The sequence below is a fragment of the Tamandua tetradactyla genome, chromosome 2, assembly GCF_023851605.1.
Source record: "Tamandua tetradactyla isolate mTamTet1 chromosome 2, mTamTet1.pri, whole genome shotgun sequence".
In the NCBI taxonomy this organism is placed as follows: Eukaryota; Metazoa; Chordata; class Mammalia; order Pilosa; family Myrmecophagidae; genus Tamandua; species Tamandua tetradactyla.
The window spans coordinates 24,213,887-24,233,919 of NC_135328.1; the positions used below are offsets into that span (position 1 = coordinate 24,213,887).

Here is a 20,033-nt window from a genome sequence, read left to right on the forward strand (position 1 = left end):
TTGAATGAACTGAGTGACAACAGATGAAAGAAAAATGTCATTCAGTTAAGTAATAGGGGAAATACTACACCCCTCTAAATATAGATGCACAGCAATAGTTTAAGAAAATTTATCAGTTGATTGATACGCAACCAAGATCCAGGTGAGACCATAAATAAAAGCCAGAGTTATTAATTAGCACTACAGAGACATCAACCTTACAAGGGTGGGCAGAAACAAAGTTGCAGAGCTAAGGATTTGTGAATCTCACCAGAACCTTGCTGGGAACAATGTTGTCATTTTCCCTCAGGAGCCAGACTTCAGGGAAGCTCTTTTCAGGTTCTTTTCTAACCTCTGGGCTCAACTGGGATGCTAAGATACATTTCTATCTTTTCAAAAAGAGATTTGCTCTTGCCCCTCTGGTAATGAAAGAAAAGTTACAGCCCTTGGTTACAATTAGTTTTCACTTTTAGAGCATCTCCCTGGGGTGACATGCAAATGCTCTGAGGAGGTTGTAAGGCGGAAGTGGAAGCCAGGGCTCTGTTGAAACAAATGTGCTCTCGTGGGATATGGCTGTGAACACAGTATATGCTAAATGTAAATAACACAGCCAAGACACCAAATGCCATGGCTTTTAAATCAGGACTATTCTAAGCAGTTTTAGACATACACGTACAGATGCACTTCTATTTCTGTTACCCCAAAATCTGAAATCATGTGACCGAGTCAGGCTTTATTTAAATAGTCAAAAAGACCATTATTCCAGTGTTTTCCCTGGATGAGTGACCAGCACCAAACCCTCCATCCTAAGCTGGAAACCTTGGAATTCACACGGCCAATTACACAATACTAGACCACTGGGAAGCATTTCTGGCTGGCTCAGCTGGTGATCTGCTTTTACCCTGCAGCACCAAGACTGATAGATCTTATAATTTTATTCTGGTTAATGCAGATGCTGTGCTTATATAAGTTTTTCTTAAAAAACAAAAACACTTTCTTTTTCCCCAAAAGAAAAACAAACTAAGCCCTTCCCAAGTGGTTTGCCCTGATGACATCTCACAGTGATGAGACTGGTGCCTTGATCACTGGTTAGGGAGAAAAAATATTCCCTTGGTGACTTCTGAATTTGCTGGAGTTTAATTTCATTGAATACCGTATGTGCTTGTTTATGAGAAAAGTGAAAAGGAACAGTAATTTGCCCCCCTCTAAACCACTCTATTTATGAGGCTTCTTTGGGCGTGAGGGGGATGGGAAACAGACTGGTTCTTAGAAGGTACAGAATATCAGTGCAGGAGCCTTTGGTTTCTCTCATGCTGATGATGAGGTATAATTTTAAAACATCACATTCATATGCATATATGGTATATACATACATAATTAGTATATTTACAAAGCACCTTGCAGAACCTTGGAACTCCTAGTTCTATTAACCCTTAAAGGGAAAAAATGAAGTTCAGATTAGTCCAGCACGAGGAGATGTGCGCTCTCAATAATATTCACACATCATCAATGTCTAGGAAAGACACCTCCAAAAAAAGGTAGAATATGTTTTTCTGAAGCACTGCTGCAGCCTGTAGCATATTTATCTGCCTCTGCTGTTCTAATTACAAAATAAGCACTAGCTACTACACGGAACAACTGCACTAGCCAAAAAGATTTTTATAATCTGAGGGAAAATGCTCCCATATTGACTCTGCTAAGAGAAACAACTCCCTTTTCCTTGATTATAAAGAAAGAAGACAGATGGCTTCTTGTTTAAAACTGTAATTTTACTTTCAGCCTCCTCCCTCGGTTAAAAACAAGATGTACTTTTCTGGCTTTGAGGGAAAATCTCAAGGGAAGGTTTTTTATTCCTAGCTGCAATGAATAATTCAACAAACATTCAAGAGAGCTGAGGGAGATACGAAAGAGAAAATGCTTTCCCTTGTTCTCAGGGAGTTTACAATCTAATTGTGGAGTTTACAATCAGAATTGGGGTCAGAGCCCCTGAAGTTTTCTTTCTTGGCTTCCATTCAATAATCTAATGGATTCACCAGCACAGTGGTATGGTGGGAACACAGGGAGAATCCAGGGGGAATTACTGGTCTCAATCAGTACTTGTTGAGTGTATATGGACCTAATTAGATTTGCTTCCTTATGTTACTTAATCTTGACATGAACTCTTGGAGGTCACACTTGTTATCACCATTTCAGAGAATGAGACTGAGGTTTAGAGAAATGGCAGTAGGAGGAACGGTATTGGAATACACCAGCTGTAGCTATGGGTTCTCCTCCTTCCCTGGCCTTTTCTTTGGTGGTTCCCAGGCTCCCATCCCTACTCTTTCTTCCTCAGATTCCCTTTCAGTGCCCACAAAGTTAACTTACCTCTGTGCCCCTTTTCTTCCCCTTACACTGAATAAGCTTTAAAAGCTGTCTTTTATCTGGTGCATCGGTCCTTCTGATTTCCTTCGGATCTTCACAAACTTTTTCTTTTGTAATGGATTCTGTCCTTGAGTCATCCACCCTTCGGCAGTACGATATGAGACATGTCAAGAGTTTATAGTAACGCCTTGCATTGGATAAGTATTCTCTATCATTTTTAGTTTTATTCCTGCCACCTTTTAATTGTCTTCACCTCACACTGTTTCCCACCGACTCTTGTGGGGTTGTAAACATTTCTGCCCACAGTGAATCAAGGAAGCAGCTTTGTAAGAGCAGGGACTCGTTTCTTGTTCACTTCTGTATTCCCGGTGCTTATAAGTCACTGGAACTTAGTATGTCCTCTGCAAATATTTTAAATATGAATGAATATCTGCTAGTTTTTTTTTTTGTTGTTGTTTGTTTGTTTTTGTGGACCGTCCTGTTTAAGAAAGTTTAGTTTAGATCCAACATGACTCTGAAGTGAGGCCTGGAGAACCCTTAGACCTTTCCTATATCCGGTTCCCTATCATAATTTCGATTTTGGGTGCATTTCATTAGGCCTTGCTGCTTTTCAAGACTCAGTTTCCACGTCAGCAAAATGGGGCCAGGAGCGACAAAAGCTTGTTTCTCCTCGTCTTCTATCGCCTGTTCCTTCTCCACGGAAGGTTTAATAGGGATGTTTTCCTCCGGCGTAGAAAGCAGCCGTCTGAGCGGAAAAGCGCGTTCAGGGTCCTCGGGTTGCGCGTCCAGGTGCGCTGCGGCAGCGGGAGGGGCGGCCCCGAGCGCCCCTCCGGAAACAGCCCGGCCCCATTTCGGCAGCGAGCCTGCCCAGCCCCGGGGCGCTCCAGCCTCAGGAGCCCTCTAGCCTCGAGGCAGCGCTCTGCCTCGGTGCCACTGCGAAATGGGCCCGGCGCCGCGCAGGCGCCGCGCCGTACCGAAGGGCCCGGCCTCGCTCTAGCTGCCGCCGCCGCCGCCGCCGCCGCCCGGCCGCCCGCGCGGCGCTGCACTGGGGGCGGGGAGACTGATGGGAGACGCGCGCCGCGCGGAGGAGGCGGCGGCCCGGGAGAGGGAGCGGGAGAGGGACTGGGCGCGGGAGGCGGGGGACAGGGGGAGGCGCCGCCGCCGCCGCCCGCCCCTTTCCGCTGGGGAGCAGCTGCAGCAGTAGGAGCCGAGCAGGAGCCGCGCAGCCGCCGCCGCCGGGGGATGTGGCCGGCGCCCGCCCCGAGCCGCGCCGCTTCCTGAGTCGCTGCCGCCGCCGCCCGAGCCGCCGCCGCCGCCGCCGAGCCGGGCCAGGCCGCGCCCTCCCCGGGCGCCCGCCGGCTCGCATGCCGAGGGGCTCCGGGGCGTAGCTGCGCGCCCGGCGCCGCCTCCGGGCTCCTGCGGCCCCGCCATGGGCTGCTGCAGCTCCGCCTCCTCCGCTGCGCAGGTGAGGGGCGCCCGCCTCCCGGCCGCCCACCCGGATGCCTCTCTCGCTCCGCGCAGCGGGTGCCCGTGTCCCGACGCCTCCGGCCGCCGCGAGCCTCCCTGCCGTCCGCTGTGCGCTCCAGAGACCCCCCACCCCGCTTCTCCCACCCGCGCGTCCCGCAGATGCCCGCGCGCCGCCTTCCGCGGCTGCCGACCCGGGGGCGCCCCAGTGCGGGCCCATTGCTCCCTCGGCTCTCCGGGGGCTCCTTCCCGATTGGCCTCCTTTCCCCCAGTCACACCTGAGTGGCCCGTCCCGCCCGCCCGCAGGTAGAGGCAGCGCGGGCGCCTCCTCTCAGCCCCAGGTGGCACCCTCTGCCCTCGTCTGCCGGGCCTCGTTCTTCTCCCACCTCCGTATTATTTTTTGTGCTCCCAGGAGGTGTACTCCAGCACGGGCTCTTCACCTCCCTCCCACCTTATTCCCGTTTCTGCTCCATTAGGTATGGTCTGTCCGTTTTCTTTGGCCCGCCGCCCTCTCCCTCGGTTTGGGTTCAAGTGTTTTGCGGGTACCGAGCCCTTCCGCGACCCATTTCCCACATCCCACCCGCTCGCCCCCCACCCCGTCCCATCCCCCCGTTGTGCCTTGACCCCCGGGCTCCGCGGCCTCAGCGCGCCCGGAGGCCCCTGTGGGAGCGCCGAGACCCGGCTGGGAAGGAGATTGGGCACCTGGTGGGTGACGGGAGCGTTACGGAAACTCCCTCTTTGTTGCCAGTGTAACAGGAGGAAGAGGTTCCGAATTTAGTTTTTCTGTGGGCACTGGCTGCATGTTGTCGCTGAGGGCTGAGATGCAGAGATTTCTCCCAGCTTCTACCCTGCCCCCATCCAAATTTCGCTAACCTCCTTATTTCTTTCCGATCCGAGCCCTTCAACCTGGATGGAAATGTTTAGACAACTGTATACGGATCAAATGTAATAGCACTTGACTGCTGGCCACTAATAACTGAGAGGACCTGTTTGTAAATGACCTAATTTAGTGGATTAGTGAGTGTATTTACAAATACGATAAAAAGCAATCAGGAATACTGCAACAAACTGTCTGATGGTGTTGTATGAAAAATAGGCTTTGACAACGCCTGGGATGTAATCTCCCCAGTCTTGTTAGTGTAGAATTTAACTGCGGTCTAGGATTTGTTTGCTTTGGGGCCGGGGAGGGGGCGCGAAGAAAAGGGTTCTTGTGTTTAGAAATGAAAGCTGGTTGGTTCTTGGTGAAGAAAAATGCTAGTTTTGGGGGAAGAAAATTCCTCCAGAGATCTAGCATCTGTGATAATGCCAGAAGTGTTTTGCTGCTGCTAAATGACTATATATAACTCAGATTTAAATAACCTGCATACTTGTTCAGAAAATCTGAGATCTGTCAGGGAGAAAATGACTAGAATTGCAGATGAATGGAGGACATTTAGGTTTCATTAAGTGTCCATCCTATTTTTTAATTCTTTTTTTGTGTTTTGCTCACCCTGGCACTTTTTTTCTTGTACGTTCATATTCAGGCTGATTGGTTTAGTTAAACCTTCCTATTCAGTTAGAATAGCAAAGGAAAATTAGTGTCATTAGGAGAGGGTTTAGTTACCAGGAATTTCATGTTAACATATAAAAAGGTTTAAAAGTACACAATACCTTTCAATCGGTTAGAGTATTTTTTTTTTTTTTGGAGGGGAGTGGGAATCTATTGATTTAATATTCCCTTAAATGTAATCTTCATCAAGAAGGTGTCTTAAACATAGTGCCTTTCCTTTAAGAATTTGGTTGCTTTAAATTCTTTTTTGGTGGTGAAATGCCTTTAAGAGAGGAAAATACTAATAGTTTATAGCTGACTTCTTCAGTGTGTGAACAGTTAAATTCAGAAGGGATGGATGCTGCATCAAAACTGCATTACTAACAAGTACTGGGTCTTGTATTTGTCTAACTCCATATCACGCTTTTCCCAGTGCTGTCACATATATTTTCTTTCCTTTTTCCTCCTTTTGCAGCCACTGTTTTCTTCGTACCATGTTCTACAGACAAGATGCATGTCATGCACCCTGAGGGGAGCATTTTTTTCTGTGGATTTCTGTAACCAATCAGCATCTGTCACATGCCTTTAAGTTCAGCTTTAGGGACTTGTAGTGTTCAGTGGAGCATTAAGGAGCAGGTGTCGTGCAAAAGAGCTGGTTATAATTTTTCTTTTTCACTTGAGATTTTAGCATTGTTCTTTGTGAAATTTTACCAATTTGCTAGTATTTTAATGTTTCTTTCAGGAGCTCACCAGTTTTAGAAAAATAGTGTATTTGTATGTGTTGTATTGAAACAAAATAGGGATGCAAATCCCAAATCCTCTCCAGATGTGAACCTCCACATCACTTGAAGCCTCTGTTAGAGACCTTGCTTGCATTGTCAAGCAGAATGTTTCTTTCATCCCTTCTACTGGATTGCCAGCTTCTCTAGTATAGGAACTGCTTTTTGTTTTCCTCATTTTTGTATTCATTGCGGTGCCTCCCTTTACTTTCTACATAAGTTACTCTGCTACTCTGCAGTATTCCGTGAATGGAAATGTGTGTGTATAAATTTGAACGTCTAGCTAACAAGTGACATTGAAAATGAATGCAGCCCAGATCCATGGGCTTTTTCCTTCTACCAGCTGGTGGGCTAATTCCAAGTTATCCTCTTCTAACCTCAGACTTAACTGTTTAAGTTAAAATTTACCTGCCGTTGCCACCTTCCTTCCTATTTCTGTCAGTTGTACCACCACTTTGCAAAATTGAACAGGTTTTCCCTTTTCTCCAGATGTCTTGCTCAATACTTAAATTTTAGTTGATACGGGACTGTAATAACTTAAAAGAGCTTGTCTCCAAACTCTAATGATAACCTGCACAGCACATCAAAACGACGTGCTTTGAGGTAATCTGCAGTTCAGCTTCGCTTTTCTCAGAGGAACTGTTGGCAACTTTAAAACCCTGGTATGTTTTATCAATGTAAATATAATGTTTCCTTTTTGTTGTAGGGATTCACTTTTGAAATAAACATTTATTTTCTCTCACAGTCTCTTGCTGTGGTGTAAACTCTCATAAAAGAGTTTATGGTCTTTCAAACTTTTTCATCTTTTGTAGTCTGTTCTGATATTATTTTCGTTTCCTTGGCAGTGTCAGTTCTTATAATTTACCATCAAAATAACTGTCTCGTTTTAGGGTTTAGATCAAAGAACAGTGTTGCACTCCATACTAACATGTATTTCATTGTTGAAGGAGATTATTGGCAAGATAATTTGTGCTACATTGGGAATACACATCCATGACATGAATTTTATGATGTCTCACGAGTCAGGGTTCTTATGGAACTCTTAATTATATATATATATTTATTAGCAACCACTGCAAATAGTTTACTGATATTAGCAATTGCTCAAAACAAGCCAGCAAATGATTTCCTTTCCTGAAAATCTTTTCAAAGAAAACAAGAGTGAGGTAGTCTTGGGTTTCTTTTCACAGTGCTAATCCGCTCTAAGACTCTTAAAATTTATTCCCGTCCCTCCATAATTCATTTGTTCTGTTACAACCTGACATAATTTCTATTCTTGTAATGTTAGGCTTCAGAGTTCACTTGTAAATCTTCAGATTTATTAAATGCTCTTTCCCATTGACAAACCAGTTTGAGTGAAGGAGGCTTTTGAAAGATTACTTAGCAAATTGCCCTAAGCTGAGGTCATTAATGCCAAATCATTATTTCTCACAGCAGTACAGTGGAGGTTAGGAGATTTTGCAAGGGCTCTGAAGTTGTGTGTCCCTCAGTTCTAGCCTCAGAAATTGTGAGAGGGATGGGAGAGAATCTTTCTGGTTGAACAGCCCCATGTCTGCCTGTCTTTAGGAGAAATTATATGTGTTTACTCTCTTGTCCCATGGTCTTCAGTTTGAGAGCTGTGTTTAACTGTCTTTTTCTGACTCTCACATCTTATCTTGGGAGTGATGAAAAACAATCTGAAATGGTTCACAAATCTCAATTAACATCTGAGTATGTTAACTATGTTTTAACAGAATTTTAATAATACTGCAGTCTACATTTACTTAATGGAATCAGAAATCAGATGGTAAAAATGAAATTTGAAGAGTGTAGTGGGAATTATCAACAGAGACTAAATATTTTCATTAAAATATGTCCTGCGAAGTAGACTTGCTCTAATTGGAACAAAAAAGTCACAGCATGAAGACAATTCTTTGCCCTCCTTTGGTATATTGTATTGGTATGGAAGGTCCATTCCTCAAAATATGTAAATCAAAAATTAATGTTAAAATTGGCAGAAGAATAATTAAGAAATGGTAATGATTTTTGCCCATTTTTCACAGTCATTTTCATGTTTTAATCTTTATAATAACTCAGAAGTTCTTAGGACAGTTGATTCTGGTCCCATTTTACAGTTGAGGAAATTGAGACCTGGAGATTAGGAAAGTTGGCTGAGAGGCAAAGCTACTAGCATTAGACTCAAATTTGAGCCCAGGCCTTCTGAATCTGAAGCCTGGGCTCCTCTTTCTCTGTCCACATATGTGGTTTCCAGATATTAAATTGCAACTTACTTTCTTATCCTTGAATAGGACCACTCAGTTAACTGTTGAATTAAAGAATTTCCAAGTTAAATTGATGCCACCATATTGAACTTTCTGAATTTAGCAGCCAGGGAGAGTAGCATAGTGTAATAATATGGCAAAGCTAAGCCAGTTAGCATGCACTCAACCTTAACAGATTCTGTCTAATGTGTTAACAGCCCTATTATTTACTATAGCTGCCTCCCCCCACCCAAAACCTCCCCTCCCCCATGTCCCTACCACTCTGCCCTCTACAAATGGAAAAATTAAACTCTTCAGTTCGTAACTTTGGCTCAGATTTTTGGAATTCTAAGGGTTATTAGACTTAAATTAGTCCTACTATCTCACTTTTCTGCTTAGCAAACTAGAATTTAGAGATAAGTGGTTTAAGGTTGGAGAGATGGAAACCTGTTCTCGTAAATCTCTTGTTCTTTCTGTAGTACTGCTAATTCTTAATGTTCTGTGTTGTTTTATCTTCTCAACCTTGGCTGCACGATGCTTGGGCAGCAGGTTTTTTGTTTTTCTGGTGATTCTCACGTGCAGTGAAGGTTGAGAACCACTGCTCCATTCCTTTTCTGTAGGTAATTTTAGTTATAGAGTGCATTCTGACAATTTCCGAACTGAAACAACCCTTTCCTGACCTTTGACTACTTAGCACCTCCACTAGAATATCTCATAAGCAACTCACACCTCCTAAATTCCTCTACCATCCCCCTGGCCCAAGTCTCAGTGGTCTCTAGTAGGAACTGTTGAAGACAGACAAGGCTTCCTGTGATCCACCCATGCTCCCGTCTGCTCTTTCTCCATAGTGCAGTTTCAGGGGTAGTTGAAAAACCCAAAGCTGATTGTGTTCCTCTCCTACATGAAATCCTTTGAGGGTTTCTGATTGCTGTTAGGACAAAGATGAGAATCCTTGACCTTGACCAACAGGACCCTGTGTGGGCTGATTCCTGTCTCCCAGCTTCATTTCCTGCCACATCTCTTCTTACTCTTGTACTCCAGCTTCAGTCTTTCAGATTCTTCAGTTGGCCTAAAAAACCTTGGTCTTTTAGGGTTTTTGTACATGTTTGTTTGTTGGTCTGGAAGTCTCTTTGCTCTTCTCCCAGGCCTTTGGCTGGCTAGTACTCATCCTTTCTGTTTCAGCCTAAAAGTCACTTCCTTGGACAAGGCTTCTCTGGTCCTGCAAACCAGGCTGTGTCCCCTCATTAAACTTTCATAATCTTTTGTGTTTTCCCTTTGAACACTTAAAACAATACGCAATTAATTATGCAATTAATACTAATGTCTGGACCAGGAGTTGGCAAATTATAGCTCATGGGCCAAATCTGGCCCACTGCTGTGTTTTTATATGACCTGCAAAATGTAGACGCAACTAAGAAAGCTTCTACATTTTTTAAATGCTTGAAACAAATCAGAAGAATATTATTTTGGGAGACAGGAAAATTATATGAAATTCAAATTACAGGATCCATAAATAAAGTTCTATTGGAACATAGCCACTCTCATTCGTTTATATATTATCTGTAGATGCTTTCGTGTTACAGTGGCAGAGTTGAGTAGTTGTGACGGAACTTTTTGGCTTACAGGCATAAAAATTTATTATGTTGGCCTTTTCAGAAAACGTTTGCTGACCCCTGACCTACACTGAGGTCACGAAGGCAGGAAGCCTGTCTCTTTGCTTATTGCTCTTATCCTCTGCTTAGCTGGTATCTGGCACGTGGTGGGTGGTCTTGACATATTTGAATCAATTGCCAAATGTTCTCTGTCCTTCCACGGATGATTGTGGGTGAATTCCTACTTTAGCAGCTCTGATGTTTTAAAATTTAATAAAATTTTTTTAGAAGGACAAATACTTTAGAAGAAGAGTCTCAACAGAATTTTCAGCAGAATTCTTAAACAGCTTGCCCATCGGAGACATACGTCTCTCGTGTAAAATGAGTGTTCTTACAGTGGTGTGAGTTTACTGCTCAAGGTGGATGGGAAAAGACTTGTCCTTTCCAATAGGGGGTCATTTCAGTGTTGGTGTTTTTACAACAGACATGATCACATGTGTAGATCATGTATTGTGTAGGGGTCTAAAGAAAAAGTGGTTTGAGTTGGTGAAAAACTTTAGTGTGGAACAGTTGGGCATTGTTAACCTCTTCCGTGGGGATTCCCTCTGTGAAGATGGCTAATATTGTTGGCAAGGTGATTATTTTTTCCCTTTTTTTTTTACTTTGTCTTCTTTCATTTATTTGGGCTATAACAGCATAACATTCCAATTTGAATTTAATCATTGCATCAAATTCAATGATTTTTTTTAAATGGTGATGGCTAATGAATTTTTTTTCAGTATGTTTTAATGTACACGACGGTTGTAGGAGGTGCCAGTTTTCCCCCTTGGTGGACTCGAAAGTATTATTACTTGTTGCTCTCTTTTTAGCTGCACTCTAAACCACCTATTTAAACATTTGAATTTAGTAAGGAAATCCTTAAAAGCTATTTTTTATTCTAATTTTTAAGGTTTCCAGATAGGCTAAAATTGTTAAACAGAAGTGTTTGATTTCTGGATACATTTGTAGAATGTAAATTAAAGAAAGGGCAAGAAGATGAAAAATATTTGAAAGTAGATGGTTTCTTCAGGATGTTCAAGTAACAGTGAAGATATTGAGATTGCTTATTTTTGTAGCTTTGTGTAAGATCTTTCATTATGAACCACATAGGATGTTTCAGTTATAAGAAATTTTAAAAACCCTTAAATCTAGGGGGTGCAAGGATAGTTCAGTGGTAGAATTCTTACCTGCCCTGTAGGAGACCCGGGTTGAATTCCTGGTCCATGCACTTCCCCAAAAAACAAACAAACAAAAATTCAACAAATGAGGCTGCAATAATGGGATACTCACATGGAAAAATAATGAAATGTGACCCCACCTACAGTATACAAAACAAAACAAAACAAACCCCTTAAATCTAAATAGCTAAAACGTTAAGGAAAGTTTCTTCTTACGTGAATTGAGAGGTCGGGTGATTTCCTGGTTGGTTAGTTTGGTGACTTGAGGATGTCAGCAAGAACCTAAGTTCTTTCCATGTTTCCTTTTGGCCATTTTAAGGAAGGTAACATCCTCATTTAGCACCTTCATGATTCTAGTATACAGTGGGTTTTCTAATTGTCATTTGTTAACCCAACAATTTCCAGCGCTTTTCTTTTGATGGGAATTAGGGAGGGCAGCATACTCAAACCTAAACAATCTCTATCAAGGAGGAGGCAAAGGACCTCTTAATTGTCCTAGACTAACCCAGATTTCTCTGAGTCAAGGTGGGGGGGACGTGGGGAGGCATTTGGAGGCCTGGGAGGCAGGGTGTGGGAGGCGATGTTGAAACAAAATTGAGGCTCTGCCAGCAAGGCAGAAGGCAGGAATGGTGGCTGGGTAGGCAGCCAATAGTCTCTGCTACATAGTTTTGCCATTTTCTTCTGCCTGTAAAGTCACACATTTATAAACTAACATTTCACTTATATCTCCATTATAAAACTTCTCACAGTTCATTGGTGAAAGCAACACAGTTAAGTGTCCTAGGGTCCCCCTCTATCACCCATGTCTGCTGTGGGCACTGTGGGAGCTCCTATGTTTCTCTACCCTCTATACTACCACTTTCCTATTTGAGCCTCAGAGAGCTTCAAGATGGAGTGAGGTTACAGGAATGGTTAAGTAACTAATTAGAATTCCCACAGGCAGTGGCCCCTAAGAGATCACTGGGGGTTAGTATAAACTCTTCCCTCTCTAGTCCTCCATTTCCTTTTCTACTTCTCACTTCTCACTTCAGTGTGAATTTATCTCTGTCTGACAGTACAATTTTTTTTTCTTTTTCCCCCCTTAGGCCTAGAATTTTCTTCTTTCTTTCCCACCCCCATCAGATGCGCTTAAGAAGCTATCATACTGAATGGACTATACTAGGATAGAATATATAGAAAAAAAAGAATGCTTCTATTTTCTTTTCCTGTTTAATTTTTTTTGTATAAATTAATAAAACTGAAGAGTCACATCATTATTTTTTAGACAAACAATGTCTCTATGTTATAAAGAGCCCCCATGGTTAAAAAAAAAAAAAGAATCACTTCTGTAAATAGCTCATTTACAGAAAGGGAAATAGTAAACTGCATTCTTTTTTTTTTTTTCATGGGTAGGTTCCAGGAAACAAACCTGGGTCTCCAGCATGGCAGGCTAGAATTCTGCCTGCTGAGCCAGCATTGCAGTGCTCTAACTACATTCAATTATTACTTACAATTTTGTAAGTAATAAAATTAAATTAATGCAAGGGACACCCTTTTATACCTGTAACTTTGGTAAAAGTTAACAGAATAATATTCATAGCTTGTGATTATGGAGCAGGTCTACTTTATGGATTTGCTGAATAAATTGGAATGACCTTCCAGGAACGCTTTTTTGACAACATACATTGAAAACCATAAAATAATATTGACACACTTTCGTTAGTAATCCAAAAGTAAAGTAACACTATATGCACAAATCTTTCCATTGCAGCATTGTTTACAATAGCAACAGACTTTAATTTTAAACATAACATTTATGGTATGTATTTTCTTCCTTAATATAAAATTCAATTGAATTTAGTCAATTTGTGTTTTACTTCCTCATCCCCAACTAAATTACCCTCCATAAAGGTGAGTGGCCTTCTGCCGCCTTCTCTCTCTCTCCTGCTGTTCTTCAGGATATTAGAATATCATGTTGACTCCATGCCTCACACAGGGGGTGGGCTGTGGAGCTGGACTGTCCGGGTTTGAGTCTCAGCTCTCTCAGTAGCTGGTTTATTTGGGGCAAATTCTTCACTCTTTGGTACCTCACTTTTCCCAACTGTAAAAAGGGGGCTGTTCATAAAACCTATGACATAGGCTTATGGACAACCCTACACACCCCTTGAGAATACCTCAGAAAGTGTGATATGAGTATAAACCAGATTTCCCAGATATTCTCATATCCATTAAACCCTCCAATAAAATCTTGTGTCATAGGTTATATACTCAATTCGGATTTTGGAAAAGGGACCCTGACTTCCATTAATTTAAAATTGTGTGCGAAAGATAAGTGCTAAGAGCAAAACAAATAGCAATAAGGAGTGGTTAGGTGTTAAGGGAATGGAGAGGGCCAGGAGAGCTGGGGATAGTCAGAGTGAGCTTCCGGAAAATGACCCCTGATCCGGCTTGAGGATTGGGGGTTAGAAAGAGTGGGAGGGTAGGCAGATTTTTTAGTGAAAAGAGAGGGTAACGGGGAAGGAGCAGCCTGAGCAAAGGCAGTTTTTGTGCATGTGAGTCTGGACAGGAAACTTGGCCAGAGTAGAAGGAAAAAATGTTCCATGGAGGGAAGGTGTCAGTGTTCAAAGGGGAAGGAAACGGACAGTGTGGAGGGGTTTTCGGGGTGGCTTTAGGAAGATTAATCTGACAGCATGCCTCAAGTGGGAGTCATAGAAGGCAGGGCCTCCCAGAATGTTTTTCAGTAACTCAAAACCAAACTGGGAATAATGGGGAACAGAAGAGACATTATTTAGTCAAAGTAGGACAGACTTTCCTGATTTAATCTGGCTGCATGGGGTGAAGGAGAGGGACGACACAGAAGTTTTGAATGCCGCATAATGAAGTTGGGTATTATAGTTGCTAGACAAGGGCACTGAGATGTGGACTATGGTGGGGAGGCAAAATGAATCCAGCTTTGCACAGGCGGAGTTTGAGGCCATTCAGTATTAATGCATCTATTAAAACTAAGTTTCTCATAGGCCAGTGAACTCAGAACTAGATTTCAGGGACTGCTTTGCATCATAAGCATAGAGGAGAGGCCCTGAGGCTGGGTAGTCTCCGAGGGGAAGGAAAGGACCCAGAAATGTGGGAGCAGACAGCTGGGCAGTGAGCTCCGAATAAGCACGTACCGGGGCTTATTGTGCACTGAGGCACTGGGTGAAGTGCTTTATGCGCATTTGTCATTTTCTCACAACTGTGAGATGGGTGCCAGTGTTAGCCCCATTTAACAGATTAGGAAATTGAGTCTCAGGAGGTTTCGGTAGGCTGCCCAAGATTTCCCAAGTACTGTAAACCCGGGAGTGGAAACAAGGCCAGGTTCAAAGCCTGGACATTTTCTGCAGGGGTCTGTTCCTACCTCTGCTACATTTAAATAGTATTTGAATGTACCTTAAATATCACTTCTCTGCACTTAAATTCAGAGGTTGCATGTACTGTTCATCCTTTCTTTAAAATGTGTGGGTGGGTTGATTTTAAACCAGGACTCCTCAAACTGGAGGTTTAGGTGTGACGGTTCTAGGGGAGTCTGGTTGCTGGTTCTAAACTTCAGACTTTAGGGATCCATGGCCGACGTGCCTTCCCTTCTGGCCCCCGAATGATTTTTCCCATGAACTGGAGTCTAAAGGTCTGTCACAGAAGCAAGTTTAATAAATGTGGCCACATTTGTGTCCTTTCCCCATAACTCACAAATCTTGAGAATACAGCTTTAAATAAAGAATATATATATATTTGCACATTTACTTTTTGGAAATCCAAAATCCTTAAGCCTTCAGAGGCTTTAGGGCCTCTGAAAGGGTTAATGTAATTGATGCTGAGGTTATTTAATATTGAGTACCAGCAAGGCTCTGGAAAGCAGTCAGAAAGGAGATGGTGAGGAAAATGGTCACAACAGAGTTGACACACAAGTAATTAACTCATACATTAGGATCAAGTGACAGTGGCAGAGATTTTCAACACCAGGACCGGAGCTGGAATTTCCTTTACTAAACAATATTTTAAAAATTCTGCCTATTTAAGAGACTTTTATACCTTGCTTGCTAGGCCTGAAGTTTTTTCAAACTTTTTGTATCATATCTGTGATTTTGTATTTTCATAACAATCTAAAAATGTCAAATGATAGAAGACAATTCTAAAGACATCAAGTTTTCAGAATCAGAGTCTGGCATATTAAAATCTGTTTTCAAACTAGCCATACTTTTCCCTCAGGAAAAACATCTTGGAATATACAAAAAGTCGAAGCAGATTTCAGTCATGAAGATTTAGAAAATAATGCTTTAGGAGACACTTCATTTTAAAATTGAGGGCAGTGCTAGTTTTGGCAAAAGGCTTATAGTTTTATTTAATATTAGAAAGTAAGCCAAGATCAGCTGGGGGATGCTTTGTGGAAACCTGTACCTCTCCTAGGGAGTTCTAAGCAAAGGAGCAGGGCCTCCTGCATGGGGAGGGACCCATCACCATGACCGATTTCCCAGGCTCTGGGTTCCTCTGGGTTCCATGTGCCATACCACTTAGGGATGGAGACAAAGGTTTACTATGTGGAATCAGGGATTCTACGCGTCTTAGTTTGCCCAGCTGCTGTAACAAAGTACCAAAGACTAGTTGGTTTAAACAGAATTTTATTCTTTCACAGTTCTGTGAGAGGCTAGAAATCTGAAATCAAGGTGGTGGCAGGGCCATGCTCCCCCTTGAAAAGGGGAGAATGCGTTTCATGCCTCTTTCCTGGCGTCTGGTGGGTGGTTGGTAGTCCATGGCACTCCTCGGTTTGTGTGGCCTAGCTCAGTCGCTGCCTCCTTTGGACACCTGTCATTGGATTGGGGTCCACCCTAATCCAGTTTGACTTCATCTTAACTGATAACATCCTCAAAGATCCTATTTCCAGATAGGTTCACATGCGCAAAACCAGGGTTTAGGACTCACCAAATGACACAGTTCATTCCGTAACACCAAGTGTGTGTCTCCAAAGCATCAGAGCTACAGAAGCGTCCTCCAAATGGTCTTGAGGTCAGAAGAGTTTGGGAAGTTCACTCCATGCCTCTGCCCTTTTTTTTTTTTTATCATGAGTATTGTGCTTATTAGCCATTCACTTTATTTTTCACACAAGTTTTAGATAATGTGCATGATATTCAACTTTCCTAACTATACTGCTTGTTAGCTAAGGGGAAAGGTTTCCTTTTTTTTTTAAACTTTTTTTATTGTATAGTATAACATATATACAAAGTGAAGAAATAAAAAAGCCATAGTTTTCAAAGCACTCTTCAAAAAGTAGTTATGAGACAGATCCTAGAGTTTGTCATGGGCTACCATATGATCCTCTCATATTTTTCCTTCTAGCTGCCCCAGGATATAGGAGGCTAGAGGACTTAAATATTTTTTTATCATCACAATAAACTTTTTTTCCTTCTTTTTTTGTGAAAAGTAACATATATACAAAAAAGCTATGAATTTCAATGCACAGCACCACAATTCATTGTAGAACATATTTCAAACTTTGACATGGGTAACAATTCCACACTTTTATGTTTTTACTTCTAGCTGATCTAAAATATTGGAGGCTAAGAGAGATACCAATTTAATGATTCAGCATTCATATTCGTTTCTTAACTCCTATCCTCTCTGTTTAACTCCATCACCTTTGATCTTTCCATCCCTCTCTTTAGGCATGTTTGGGCTATGACCATTCAAAATTTCTTATGTTGGAAGGGGCTGTCACTGATATGGGGTTGGGAGATGGAACTATCTGATGTTCTGGAGAGGCTGGACTAGGTTTCAGGACTTATCTGGACCAGGGACCCATCTGGAGTTTGTAGGTTTCTGGAAGTTACTCTAGTGCCTGGAACCCTTATGGAATCTTATATCTTGCCCTAGGTGTTCTTTAGGATTGACTGGAATCATCCTGGTTGGGGTTGGCAGGTTATGATAGGTAGCAAGGTCTAATTGAAGGTCTTGTGTAAGAGCAACCTCCAGAGTAGCCTTCTGACTCTTTGAACTCTGCCACTGATACTTTATTAATTACACATTTCCCCCTTTTGGTGAGGATGGAATTGTTGATCCCACACTGCCAGCTCTGGATTCATCCCTGAGAGTCCTCTCCCATGTCGCCAGGGAGGCTTTCACCCCTGGATGTCATGTCCCATGTAGGGGAGAGGGCAATGGTTTCGCTTGCAGAGTTGGGCTTAGACAGACTGAGGCCACATCTGAGCAACAAAAGAGGCCCTCCAGAAGTAACTCTTTGGCATACCTATAGGTGGGCTAAGCTTCTCCACTACCTACATAAGCTTCACAAGAGTCTCCACCCCTTTGGAAGACTTATAGTACGTATCAACCTAGTAAAGGATCAACACCCTGCATCAACCCCCCTGCCTACCTCACCCCCATTCCTGCTGCTTGACTGGCCTTCATTCAGCTTACCTTTCATAAAGTCCGTTTGTGTATGTGTGTGTGTGTGTGTGTGAGTACATCTTGAGGTATTACTCTCCTGCAGAACACAGTTGGAAAAACAGGGCTTGAAATACTCTTTCTCAGTTCCATTCCAAGTGACAACAAAAGTTAGTGCAATGAAACAGAAGCAACAAGAAAGATGTTGTTGGATCTGATAACCCTTAAGTGTTCAGCAGATCTGAAACTGACTTTGAGCACATTACACACTTCAACATGTTCTTTTTTTAAAATACTGACAAGATAATGTAAACAAATCTCAAGGTGCTCAAGTGAAATATAAAATGGAGTGTAAAAGGCACAAAGCTTTCATGTGATTCGTTTCTCAGATTAGTCATTTGAGATCTCCCAGAAATTGGGTTAAGGTAAGTGGTTTACAAAAGGATCCTTCAAGTTGGAAACTTGAGAATCTGAACTACTGGAGACCAGCTGGGCCAATGGCCTGGTGTGTGCACTAGCCCTTTCTCTCCATTTGGGAGTTTTCTTCTCTCCAGGTCTACTGTAGTGACACGAGGGACAGTTCTAGTTATCACTTAACATTCCAAATGGCCATCTGAAGCTGGGACCTCTTGGACCAACTTGCCACTGTCTTGTTGGGAAGTAATTGACAGGGATGATGTTACTATATGGGCTAAGCAAACAATAGGTTCTCAATGGAAGCTCATTGAATAAATGTGCTGGGTAGTAGTGTATTTGAGGACAAAATTTAGTTCATGATATTATGTTACTAACCAAAATTACTATTAAACAAGTAGAACCTGTCAATGGAGGAAATAGGAATGAAACGGAAAATTACAGCTGGCAACTATTTAAAATAGTTTTAAGTTGATTTGGATGCGTGTTTGAGCCTGACCTCACTAGCATGTGTTCCTTACATTATAATGAATTCTTGGTGAAAAAAAAATACTATCCTTGTCAGCAGATTAAAAAAAAAAAAGTGTACCATAAACTCAACCAACACCCACAACCTGCATGTGCCAGGTCATCTACACTGGCCAACAGACCTGAAGGATTGTGGGCTCCTTTTGGCAATGCAGTTCCGTCTCTACTCAGAACTAGTGCAGACTCCACAAGTTCAGTGTGCAGTCCTCCCCAGTTCTGTGGGTTCCCAGGTCATACTCACTTCTGACCAACTGTCTACAAATTCAGAGGTCTGAAATTCAGGTTTTGGTGATTTGCTAGAACAACTCATGGAAGCCAAGAAAGTGCTATACTTATTATACTTAGGATACAAATAAGAGCTCAAAAGAAGAGACAGACATATAGGGCGAGGTCTGGGAGAATCCCACACAAAGCTCCATGTTCTCTCCTTGCAGAGTCAGGACACGACATCTTCCCAGCACACTGATGTGTAATGTCCCATCAGGGAAGCTCACTTGAGCTTTGGGTCCAGAATTTTTATTTGGGTTCATTATGCACTCATGAAATGATGCCCATGTTATTGAACTCATTCTCCACCCCACTTCACCCCATTCTTGGAGACCAGATTTGAAGCCCTATCCTTCTAATCACATAGTTTGTCTTTCTGGCATGGCCTCTTGTTGGCATAGACTCAGGTGGGTGCGGGGAGGGGAGGCAGTGCTTAGTAGGAATTACAAAGTCGCACCTATCACTTGAGAAATTCCAAGGCCATTGAAGTTACCTACCAGGAGTGGGGATAAAGGCCAGAGCTCTTTTTGGAGGCCAAATTCCCTCCTGTCTACCTTTCCACCCTGCCTATTTCCCTATTCCCCTCCACCTTTATTGGCCCACAGCGCAGAGCGTGATGAAAACTTCTGCCCTGTCTTCTGGGTGCCTGCCAAGAGCTGAGTGAGTTGAGCTGTGGATCCTAAACGTTTTGTTCAAAGTGCCACCAGGAAGGTGGAGAGGAGCACCGCAGAAACGACCCTGCTTCCGACTGCAGCACCGAAGTGGGGACTCTCCAAAGGCAGTGGGAAGGCCCTGGAAGGAAAAAAGTTAAAAAATGAAGAATGTTGGTGGGATGAAACGGAAATTCCAGGCTGGCCACATGCTCCATTTAGGTCAACACTTATTGACTGGTGCGCTGCTTACACTGCAAATAATGGGTTCAGCAGAGAGCAAGACTCCCTCTAGAACTACGCGGTCTATTAAGAGAGAGAAACATGAACATAATCATTTCATGCGCAGGGGCACCGGGGAGCACCTGGTCTCCATTAAAAAGCCAAAACACGCTGGCTACAAACTTTCAGGCACTGATGATTTTTTGGTGTATTCTAACGGAATTTTCACAACTAAGAGTTTAAAAATTTAAACAGCACCCTAAAGGAGCACAGACTTTATTTTTGAAGTATGATTTGTGTCTTTGCTTAACTGGTGAGGATGGGAGTTCAGTAAACCTGAAGACAAATTTATTGTAATTGTAGACACAATAGTCTTTTTTTATTACACGAAGTGAATGAAAA

The 20,033-nt window shown here is 42.7% G+C and overlaps 1 protein-coding gene across 4 annotated transcripts in view; it reads left to right on the forward strand.

Moving 5' to 3' along the window:
• The first annotated feature begins 3,707 nt into the window (after positions 1–3,707).
• The window catches only part of SLC44A1 (solute carrier family 44 member 1), a 205,964-nt gene continuing 189,638 nt past the window's right edge, over positions 3,708–20,033 (forward strand). For 3 of the 4 annotated variants that reach the window (XM_077140868.1, XM_077140860.1, XM_077140850.1), the window contains exon 1: positions 3,708–3,805. In XM_077140868.1, coding sequence (XP_076996983.1) covers positions 3,770–3,805 — 36 coding nt within the window. In that variant the 5' untranslated portion in view covers positions 3,708–3,769. Of the gene's footprint in view, positions 3,806–4,176; positions 4,281–20,033 lie in introns of those variants that run through there. The other variant, XM_077140877.1, reaches the window with a different exon arrangement.